Source organism: Delphinus delphis, chromosome 14 (genome assembly GCF_949987515.2).
Source record: "Delphinus delphis chromosome 14, mDelDel1.2, whole genome shotgun sequence".
NCBI classification, from domain to species: domain Eukaryota; kingdom Metazoa; phylum Chordata; class Mammalia; order Artiodactyla; family Delphinidae; genus Delphinus; species Delphinus delphis.
The window spans coordinates 74828410-74840759 of record NC_082696.1 but is presented as its reverse complement, the minus strand read 5'-3'; the positions used below and the strand labels follow the sequence as shown (position 1 = coordinate 74840759).

Here is a 12350-nt window from a genome sequence, read left to right as displayed (position 1 = left end):
TGTTTTTACTGTGCTTCATAGACACTGTGTTTTTTACAAATTGAAGGTTTGTGGCAACTCTGTGGCAACAAGTCTATCGGTGCCACTTTCCCAATAGTATTATTTTCAGATTAATGCTGTTTTTAAATGTTTAATTATTTTTTTTAGACGTAATGCCACTGCACACCTAACAGACTACAGTATAGTGTAAACATAACTTTTATATGCACTGGGAAAACAAAAATTCACATGACTTGCTTTACTACAATATTCTCTTCATTGTGGTGGTCTGGAGTCAAACCTGAGATATCACCAATGTATGCCTATACTCTATTTCCACTGCTGAGCCAAAAGAAAGTGAGCTTTTCTTCTACTGTCTTCTTTCAAATACAGAAAACCACCAGACATAACAATGAACACTTGCATATCATTACTGGGAGCAACTACTGTGGAAATAGGGAAGTCCATGACAAAAAGAGGTAAAGAATTCTTAAATACAGGCTCTTGGTTTCTTTGGCAATGTTAAGAGCTAGTTCTGCCAGGGAATAACTATCAGGGGCTAAACATAATTACCATTCCCAAAGGCTCTACTTCTTGCTACTGAGACCTCGCCAAGGTCAGCCAAGGCCATTAAGCCCCGTAACAATGTGAATCACCAGTAAGTAGAAGGAGCTGAAGGAATTCTCGCTTACGTGATCAAATGGGGTGGGAACAACAGGAATAAGGGAAAGTTTATTCTCATTGCTGGAAGAAAATATTATTAGCATTCAACAAATACCATTAAAAAAAGTTAACTCTACAAAATCTCATTACTTTCATAATTTAATGCATAAATATTTCTCAAAGCCAGTAATGAAGCTAGCTTGTGGTTCAGTATTACAAATATAACAGCATTCAGAAGATAAAATATCAACTAAGAAAAAGTTAAAAGCATCATTTTGTAGATCCAGTTACAATATCCAAAAATATTTTTCTACTAGCGAAAACATGTCAAAGGAAATCTAAATTTTGGACAACTACAAAAAAACTCTGAAGAAAGATCAACTTTAAAACCAAAGGGACTCTGAAATATGTTTCTCATAGAAAAGAATTTAACATTAAGAATCAAGGCAGCTTTCTAAAGAATTTACATTACATTTGGAAGAATAAAAATTCATTAAATTACCTAGAACTGCCATCACTATGCCATGCTCTCTCTTCCTCTTCGGACGTTCCACCACTGACAGCAACAACTTCACCTTCCTAAGAGATAGTTAATACATATTTTATTGTATAGCTTTACAGAATAACATTCTATGATTACAGAAAATATCAGTGATATCTAACAGTATGAATCATATTAGGATATTTATATTAAAACCTGATTTAAGTTAGTTGTAAAACACAGGCCTCATATTTCTATACAAAAATTATTGAATGTATCCAAATATTAAGTGTATCCAAAGATAAAATACTTACTAATACTGGATTCAGAGCAATCTCTTGGGTGGATTAACATTTTTTAAAAAAGCCTCATAACACATCTTCTAGACTGGGTGATACCAAATTAATATTTGATATCAACTTTACTTCTTGGGTTTTTTTTAAAATTTAAGTTTTCTTTTTCTATAGATGCATTGAGAAACTTAAATTCAGGAACTTTTATGTTTTTATTATTATTATTAAAATAGCTTTATCATATAAAAAAAGGATATTCCAACTCAGGTATTATTTTATACAAATGGAGAGGATTAAAAACTACCCAAACACTCTGATTTCTCTTTAGTAAATATTCACTGGTTAACACAGGATACTACCTGTGAAGCCATTTTCTTTATAAAAATTGGTTTTTTTGGGGGGGGGGCACAAAATCTTGCTCCAATAAAAATACCAGCTCACATTAATTAAGCTTTTAGTATATGTCAGAAACTGTTCTAAGCACTTTGTATATATCATCCCATTTGATCTAGACAAACAGTGCTGGTGATAAGAATCAGTCATTTAAATAAAAGAAACTAAAGCTTAAACAGGCTAAGAAATTTACTCAAGGCAGAACAATTAATAAGCAGCAAAGCCTATTTTGAACTCATGTCATTTTACTTCAAAGGTTAGACCCCACTCTACACAAGAACGATTCAGTGTTACTAACTGCTGGGCACATCCAGATCATTTTTCACAAGGATAATGAAATGTATTTTTTTACTAATTAAATGTTATATCTTGGGGAGAAATTTTTTCCTGTTTTGATGGCTTAAAAATGAAGAATGTATTACATAACTATTCCACAGGGCTTTGAAAACTAGGCAAATATGAAAAGATCAAAATCCAGAGTAAATTTTATTTAGCAAATTTAATCTTTGCTCAATATAACTGAAAAAAAAAAATCTAAACAAGTGATCTGATTATTCCCACTCTTAGTATATTACTTCTTTAAAGGGGGAGAACAGAAACATAATTCTACATTCCAAATACAAAATAAAAAGGTACTATATGGAAGTACAAATTGTTTGAACCAAAAACCCAGGATTCTTTCTTTTTTTTTTTTTTTTTGCAGTACGCGGGCCTCTCACTGTTGTGGCCTCTCCCGTTGCAGAGCACAGGCTCCGGACGCGCAGGCTCAGCGGCCATGGCTCATGGGCCTAGCCGCTCCGCGGCATGTGGGATCTTCCCGGACCGGGGCACGAACCCATGTCCCCTGCATCGGCAGGCGGACTCTCAACCACTGCGCCACCAAGGAAGCCCGGATTCTTTCATTTTTAACTAATATATTGTGCCAAAGGTGATATTCTTTTCTTATTATTCTCCTCTACAAATTTAAGGCATAAACAAATTAGTTTTGAAGACAAATCAAAGAATTAGTAGAATTTTCTTACGTAACAGACGTACCTGGAAATACATTTTGAGCTGAATTAATATTTTTAAAATTTTATAGAAACTTAATATTTAAAAGAGTAATATTATAAATCTTTCAAAAATAAATATTTTATAATGCAAATAGATAGCACACATATATTTTACATTCTGTGGCATATCTAAATTGTTATGTGTCAAGTTTATATAATGAGTATATTTTATCTTTTTTTGCCAGATTGAATATATCGTTTTGTTCTGGCCATACAAGGATCTGAAAACACTGGAGACTTACTTTTAAATTATGGTTAGAATACTCTCGATTTGTGCTAATATTGCCCTGTCCATAGAGAATATATGTGGAGAATCCCCACACGTGTCTAACACTGCAAAACGTAACATGACTTCAAAAATGTGTAGCTGTCAACATCTCAGATCATAGAGTCTCTGACTTAACTGTGAGTGAAGGGGTAATAGGGAGAGTGCGACAGGGGAAGGAAGACCATTGTAATTGCTAAATAAGACTGATCTGTGACTGCAAATGGATTCCCTTCGCTGAAAGAATATATAATTTAGTAGGGACAATGATATTTATGGAAATAATTATACATAAGGAATATTTTAAAAATTTACATTGAGAAAGCTATAAATTGGTACAGAGATTAAAAACTAACCAAAATTGTCAAATGTCTATTGATCAGTTATAGTTACAGACTAGAGCTTCATGGTACCATTTCAAAAACTTGGTTTTGGAGTGAAAGGAACGTGCGTTTAATCCCTGCTCTACCATTTAATAGTTAGGTAAATGTGTAATCTAAACATCTTTGAACTTCAGAGCCCTCAAAATGGGAATAATTAATTCACATGCATTTGTTTTGTGGACTTGAGGTTATGAATATCTGTGCCATGCCCAGAACACACACTACGGTCCTACAACTATCACTATCATTTTAAGACCTAGACAAACCATGTTTGAGCTACATCTCTAAATATAACAATGAATGCAAAGAATAAAAGTTACATTAAAAAAAACAAGTAAAAATGGAAACAGAAATCTATGAGTGTGCTGAGCTCTCACATCTGAAGAACTAGTGCCATTTTCTATCTCTTCTGAAGGTCTGGGAGTCTCTTCCAATGCAGATCTCGTACGATAATTGTGTTGGTTTGCTTGCTGCTTTTTGGATTCTCCAAGATCCAGGAAATGTTCATGAGTATGATTCTGGAAAAAAGTAAATTAAATTTATCTGGAGTATGCTTAAAGAACACCTTTTACTTTAAAAGTTGTATTTTTTTTTTTTTTTTTTTTTGCGGTACGCGGGCCTCTCACTGTTGTGGCCTCTCCCATTGCGGAGCACAGGCTCCGGACACGCAGGCTCAGCGGCCATGGCTCACGGGCCCAGCCGCTCCGCAGCATATGGGATCTTCCTGGACCGGGGCACGAACCTGCGTCCCCTGCATCAGCAGGCGGACTGTCAACCACTGCGCCACCAGGGAAGCCCTAAAAGTTGTATTTTTTAATGATAAAAAACCCATTCATATTTAAGATATCCCATAAGTAGACTAAACTATAGTACCAGCTCAAATATCTTAACATTAAGTTAAAACACAGGTTTATGATATGTTGAAATTCACTTGCTGATTGACAGGTTATAAAAACTTTTTTTTTCTGATGAGGATTCATAATAACAGACTAAGCCTAACACTGAACTCTCCTGTACCTACGCCAAACCTATAGAACAGATATAAGAAAGAGGACCACAGACTGGGAGGCATACATAATAAGGCAGAGGCAAACTAGAAAACAAAATGGTGATCACAAAGCTAACCAATCACTATGAGACTTGGACACCAGGTGACTAGCTCTCTTCTGCTGCAGGCAAATGGGAGAAAAAAGTCTTCTTCAGCAGATGAGAAAACAACTAAGACTGATCAAAATAACTGAAAGTCCAACATGGTTACATGATGGAAAAAACTAAACAAAAAGAAGAATTTACACCTGAAAAAAAAAACCCCAACTTGTGAATATAAAAAAATAGAAGGAAAATACTAAAAATTACCTTTGAAAAAAGAGACTGACATCAGACTTATATATACAAGATATCATGCAATAAATCATACAATAAGAAAAAGGAACACTATCTTTGAAGTGTGGACAGAAAATAATTTTGAACCTATTAGTTATATCCTCAGTCCTTTGAACCTATAGTTATATCCTCACTTTTTTTTTTTCTCTCTTCTCATTAACTTTGCTTTAATGGATCTCAAAATTCTGTGACAGATTTCTGGTCAAGTTGTTTCCATTAAAAAGTACTGATTTAAAAACTAGTAAGTTAAAACTGCCACATACAGAAAAACAAATGGTCCACAAAACATTCTCTGCTTCTTCAAGGTTTTATGATGCATTGTTATCAATCAGTCTTTTACTATTCAGCTTAAATGGCTGATCGAGACAAACAGTCCTGAGACAGTTCTTCCACCACTGGTTAAGACTGGGGTGCCCGGTACTGGCGATAATATTCATTTAGCCTTCTGAGCTTTCTGGGCAGACGTGGTGACCTTGCCAGCTCCAGCTGCCTTCTTGTCCACTGATCTGACGACACCGATAGCAACTGCCTGTCTCATGTCACGAACAGCAAAGCGACAGTCAGAGGAGCTCTCAACACACAAGGGGGCTTGCCAGGAACCAATCAACGGCAGGCAGCACCACCACCTTTCAAGAATTTGAGGCCATCTTCCAGAAGCCCCTTCCCAGAACAGTGACCAATCTTCTCCTTCAGGTCAGCAACCTTGCAAGCTGTGTGAGCTGAGCTGTGGTACAATCCAGAACGGGTGCACAGCCAGCACTGACTTAGCTTGGATGGCTCAGGATAATCATTTGAGCTGTGAAGCTGGCTGCTTCCATCATTCATGGGTTATTTTTGCTGTCAAGAACCACAAAGCTATTATGGCTAGCAGCTCTGACAGACACGTTCTTGACACTGAGGTCTACATTGTCTCAGAAGAGCTTCACCCAAGGCTTCACGTGCACTTCAACAGACTGTTTTTTTTTTAAACTTCAGCTGTAATGACGACTGAAGCAAAGGTGATCACATGCCAGATTTGAGAACCCCAATCTGCAACTGGCCCACAGGGACAGTACCAATACTACCCGGAGGGGCAGGCACCAAGGGCTTGTCCATTAGACAAGTCGGTGGCAGGATGCCATTCAGAGTTTTAAAGCAGCATGGTTCCACTGGCAGTGCCATCCTTACGGGTGACTTTCCATCCCTTGAACCCCGCACGTTAGCACTTGGCTCCAGCACGTTGTCACCATTCCAGTAAGAAATCAGCAAAAACATGACTGTGTTGGGGTTGCAGACAATTTTCCTAATGTGGGTGTTGATTCTTTAATTTCCTCTTAACTCTTCTGGCTGTAGGGTGCTCAGTGGAATCCATTTTGTTAACAACAAACAAAAAGTGTAATATCAGTCAAATTAAAGTTCATGTGGTTCCCTTCTTCCCTCCAGAAACTTTCAGAATACTCTCTGTTTTAGATATCTTCAAATCTTCCTATAATGTGCTTAACTGAGGTTTTAATTCTTTAATTCTGTGTTCTTTTTTTCCTTATTCTAAGTTGGCACGCTACGCATTTGCTCAGCTAGAGATTAATTCTAGGAAATTCTGGATCATTTTTCCAACTCTTTTCTCCCTCTGTATATTTTTTCTTCTTTGAAGACTCTTACCAAATAAAGCTTTTTTTTTTTTTTTACTATGTACTTCTAATCTCTCTGTGTATACAACATACACATTACATAAACATACACATATGTTTTTCACATTTCCCTCATTCTCTCCATCAATTTATCCCTTGTTGATGCATTCTGAAGAGTTCTTCAACTTGACATTCCAGCTTGTTAACTTATTTCTCAGTGTTTTGTATTCCTCTATTCAATCCATCCATTGAGTTCTCCATTTCAAAGACAAGATGTTTCATCCCAATTTCTCCAACAGAACCCTCTCCAAAACAGCTTGCTGCTACATCATGTTTCCAATATCCTCTCTTATCTCTCTCAGAATAATATGCTGTGTTGAATATCTGAGTATGTTTGGCTCTGGTTTCACAAGTGTATTGGGTGGCACTTGGGAAGGGAGGGAAAAAGTAAAAATCTAGGTATTGCCCTGTCTCCTAAAAAGATTCTGTATGTGTATGGGGGGATGGGGCTGTGTACCTCAAGACCTATAATACTGCAAACCTGAGTTCAACCAGTCTCTGTCTCTCCATCACCTCCACTCTCCAGTTCCCTCCCCACAGTCCTGTCACTTCTTCCCTGCACTTTACCTCTACTCTTGCTGGGGCTGTTAACTTGTAAAAGCCAACTGAAATAAAAGACATTTTCACATACAAGGATACAAGATTTACTCCACACAGATTCTCTCTAAAAGAATTACTGAAGGGTTCTGTAATTTTGCAAAAATTTGGGAAAATATGTAAAAAAGGAAATAATATTCAACTATAATCTCATAAGCTTTGAGTAATTTATTGTTAAGAATGTAATGGATCTTGCTTCTTTCATTTAAATATTATTTATCTACACAAATCTATTTCATTAAAAATTGCTTTTTTTCCATTTTGTAAAGCTTTATCCACAATTTTGCATTTCATTAGAATAAATTCCAAGTCAAAGAACATGTTTTTAATGCCTTAATATATAATGTGTAAGAAAAAGCTGGTTGTCAACCAACATCTGTTCCCCGCTTCTTGCACAGAAAATGAAATTTTCATTGTCAGAATTTCATGTGACTAAATTCTGGTCAATGGGATATCTGGCACAATGTTGCAGAACAACTTCAAAAAACCTTCCTCAGGAGAGCATATGTATGTACCCTCCGCACCTTCCTCACTGATATGATCTTCCATCTTGCAGCCTTATATGAAAATGCTGACATCTTGAGGCATGAAGTCAAATTCAAACATAAGAAAATCAGAAATATTTAAAGAGCTTCAGTTCTCAACACAGAGGGCATCAAACCAGATCTTGACCACCTACCGAGGCTTTTAAATCTGAGAGAAATACATTTCCCTCAAGGGGAATAAATAAATATTTAAGAGAAATTAAGTAAATTTAAGGCACTGTAATTTGGGGACCAAACCTATTATCAAAAATCAACTTTATAATTGCTTTCTAACCAGTTTTTTTTGTATTAATTTATACAACCCCCCTGCACAGTTAGTACCCTCTACTATTAGAGGAAAAAAAATAATGCAACTCTGAGATGAAAGGTAGCATCTCATAACTTGTACATCTGTGATTATCAACAGGAGGTGCTTTCAAACCTTTCTCCAGTCTCATAAAATTTGAAAAGCAAATGTTTTTTGTATGTTATAAACACTACTGTCCCACTTGCTTTTTTTCACTTAACAAATACATCATGAACATTTCTCCAAGGCAACGGAGTGAGCTCTAACTCATTTCTTTAAAAAGCTGTAGAGTATTCCATGGGTATATATATGTCATGACATCCTACCTTTCGTCCACCAATAAACACTGAAGTTATTCCAGTTTTTGCCACCAGAGACACTATAAATATCTGCATGCACACACACGTATATACATTCACATCAATTCTTTTCTTTCTAAAAAAACAGTCTTCGAAGTACCACTACTGGATTAAAAGATAAGCACATCCTTTTAATTTTTACAGATATTACCATATTCCATCCATAAAAGTGGCAGCCAATAGAAGCTCACAATCATTATATGAATTATGTCCCCACATCCTTGGATTCAGAGCAAAGGATACCAAAAAAAGGGTATGCTTTCCAGCCACCATGAAAAAAACCACCACCACCACCAATAACAAAAACCTAAAAATGAAAAGATTATTTCAGATTATACTAACGGAAACTGTAGCAGTGTAGGGTCCTACTGATGCCAAGGTATGATACCCTTAGTAAAGGAAAACATAAAATAATTGCAAAGGACTACTTGAGTCCTTTGAAGAGTCACAAAACAGAAAAGGTAGCTGTAATAAAGGAAACTACTTTAGAAGGTCTCAGGAACTCAAATAAGAGGAAGGAGCACAAAGCTGGGTCTAGAGACCCGTCAACCCTTGACACTCAAGAAGGTTAAGTACATATCTCTCCCAGATTAGGGCATAACCAGTTGAAATCCACTGGACTGAAAAGTTTTTCCAGAGTAGGATGACAGACAAACCAACAGGGCAAACTAGTAGGGACAATTTACCTATCTTAATGGAGAAAATGAGAACTATTATTTATAGCAGCACAGCTGTCTTAATTACCTGCAATAACAAATAGGTGCAAAACAGTAAAAAAAAAAAAAAAAAAAGTGTAGGACAAAAAAAAAACCAGAACACTGTTTTACAGTGTGCCACCAATGGCAGAACTAAAAAAAAGATCTTGCTTAGGCTTAAGGTGTAATTTATTAGATTTAACAGGCATATTACAATTGGCATTTGGGGAAAAGGTATGCTAGAAAGTAGGAAATGTAATATTAAAGATTTAAAGATAATCCAAAGATAATCGAGAATTAGCTATGTTAACTTTATTTCATTAGTTAAATATCCTGTCTATAATATTAACATGTTTAATTACAAACAGGCCTTTAATTACAAAATAGTCACTGTACTTATGAAGCAAATATTAAACATCAAAGTAATTACTATTTACCTTGGAGACAGTGGGCATTTTATTCTCTTTTGGAACTGTGAAGTGTTTTCTTTTCTCTTCTGATCTGTAAGTCTTTATTTCTTCTTCTCCCTTCGCAGTTCTCCATTCTTCTTGCCTACTGAACGAGAATTAAAAGCCACATATAATCTGTAATGTTTATAACTGATTTCTCCCCAAAGGGAATGTTAGGTATCAGTGAGGGGATGTTACTCCTGATGCCTTCTTTTCAGATGAGGCATGTGATAAAGATTTCTGAGTTTAATTTCATAGATTGTGAGCTCTGGACATTGAGCATTAAATGACTGGAATACTAGAAAGACAAACTCTGTCCACTTGAACTAGATACTACTGTTTCTACTATAGTCTTTGGCAAATAAAGTTTTAGGATCTGGGAACACGGTTACTCTTAAGGTAACTGCTCCAAGGATTAAAAACAGAATTTATTTATTCTTCAAAACTTATGTCAGTGTTGGGCTTATGCTGTGATAATCTTATGTGCAATACAGATAGCTGGAATTTAAAAAAAAAAAAAAATAAGGCACAACAGACCCTTGAGGTAGAACTAACATTAACTCCCGAAGCCCTGAAAGAACTACATTCTCTCCAGTGAAAGGCAGGTCAGGCTTCAGCCACTGAAAAAACTTCAACTCTATCCAGGTATCAAGCTGAATTTGAGCAACAGAAGTTTTGAGGAACATTAACTGTGAACTTTAACTTCATGGAACCTGGACTCACAAGGACAAGAGAATTCTTTAAAAATTTTAATTCCTTAAAACTTTAAGGTTTTTGCACTGGAAGGGTATTTAATCTCTGAACTTTAATTTTTCCCTGGAGATATCACAGTTGGAAGGGAGTTAATATTCGAACCTGGAAGAGCTCTATAATGTTGACATTTTATTACTTGGGTATACTTGGGTCATTTTATACTTAATTGCAGAATCTCTAATGAGGCTGGTCAAGATTCTGAATGGAAATGAGTGAACTTGAATCTTGTGAAAAGAATGCCCTTGGATTTAATTTTGTTAATTTGTTTTTTTTTTAATTAAACTTTTTTATTGAGATAACTGTAGGTTCACATACAGTTCTAAGAAATAATACAAAGAGGTTCCTTGTATCCTTTACCTAGCTTTCCCCAATGGTAATATCTTGCAAAACTATAGTACAACATCATAACCTGGATCTGGATATTGATACTACCCACTGATATTCAGAGCTCCCCAGTTTTACTTCCACTCATGTGTGTGTGTTTGTATTTAGTTCTGTCCGAGTTTATCACATGTGTACGTTTGTGTATCCATTGGCCCAGTGATACAGAAAGAACATATCCATTACCACAAAGGTCCCTTGCGGTGCCCTTTTAATGATCATAGCCACCTTCTTCTCCTCCTCAGCCCTTCCTCTTCACAATGTCTAGCAACCACTAATCTGTTCTCCATCTCTATACTTTTGTCATTTCAAGAGTAGTCCACAAATGGATTAATACATAACCTTTGAGACTGGTTGCTCACCGTAATTCCCTGAAGATTCAATCAAGTTGTGTATCAACAGGTTGTTCCTGTTTAATGCAGTCTTATTCTATGGTGTGGATATACCATAGTTTGTTTAATCATACACCCACTGAAGGACATCTGGGTTGTTTCTAGGTTTTGGCTATTACGAATAAAGCTGCTACACATTTGTGTACAGGTTTTTGTGTGAAAATAAGTTTAATTTCTTTGGGATAAATCCCCAAACAGTGCAATCAATGGATCATATGATAGTCCTATGTTTAGGTTTTTAAAAAAATGCCAAACTGTTTTCCGGAGTGGCTGCACCATTTTACATTCCCACCAGCAATGCATGAGGGATCCAGTTTCTCCACACCCTTCCCAGCATTTGGTGCTGTCATTGTATTTCAGCCATTCTGATAGGTACATAGATTATTTCACTGAAGTTTTAATTTGCGTTTCACTAATGGCTAATGATGTTGAGTATCTTTTCATGTGCTTATTTGCCATCTGTATATACTCTTTGATGAAATGTCTGTTCATAGCTTTTGCCCAATTTTCTAATTGGATTGCTTTGTTTTCTGCTGACTTTTGAGAGTTCTTTATATATAATAGATATTAATCCTTTGTTGGCTATGGGATTGGATTTAATTTTAATGCAAAGCTCCAGGAAGGCCGAATACCCTTTGAAGTAATGGCCACAGCCTCGCTGGACCATACACTCAATGGTCAAGCTCAAAGAAAGAGAGATAAAAAGGTGACAAATATCTGGAGAGAAACAAATCTTCCCCACTGTTCCATGTGCAGGGACCTCCACCACCAACGAGCAACCCACTCCTGGACACTTTTCACCTCCTTACTCATTCTTGACTAGGGGAGGAGGAGTGAACTAATTAATTAGGATGCTCTAGAAGGAAAATCCAGCTTAGCATGGCCCAGTTCTATGCCCTGTTTGCCATGTATACATTCTTCTCTGCACTTCAAAGAAGCAAACCAGCTGCCTCACATGGGGAGAAATACCGTGGCCCAGTGGTACCTTTCGTTGGGGTTCAGTATTAGGAAGCACACGTTCATGCAGATAAAAGTCACGTTCTTCACAGCCGTATGAATAATAAAATATGCTCATTTCCTGTCTTACTCTTTTGTGTTATTTTTTACTCCTTTAGAACTATTTTTAAAATGATGGGTATTATTTATTGCACCCTCTTCAAACCTTAACATTAGAATTAAAAAGTAGACAGGAACACAGCTAAAGAACATCTGGATATATTTGTCATCAGATAAAGTTATGGTTCAAATTCAAGCTTTAGGTGTATAATCCTAAAACCTAACACAAATTTGAGTGTTGTCCAATCAAAAAAGCATAATATATATAAACATTCAGA

At 36.2% G+C, this 12350-nt stretch overlaps 1 protein-coding gene across 3 annotated transcripts in view; it reads right to left on the bottom strand.

Moving 5' to 3' along the window:
- Positions 1-12350, bottom strand: part of PHIP (pleckstrin homology domain interacting protein) — a 127286-nt gene that overhangs the window by 38849 nt on the left and 76087 nt on the right. For 2 of the 3 annotated variants that reach the window (XM_060030319.2, XM_060030321.2), the window contains exons 20-22: positions 9479-9596; positions 3887-4027; positions 1145-1221 (exon numbers count right to left, since the gene is read on the bottom strand). In XM_060030319.2, the coding sequence (XP_059886302.1) occupies positions 1145-1221; positions 3887-4027; positions 9479-9596 (336 nt within the window). The remainder of the gene's footprint in view (positions 1-1144; positions 1222-3886; positions 4028-9478; positions 9597-12350) is intronic. The other variant, XM_060030320.2, reaches the window with a different exon arrangement.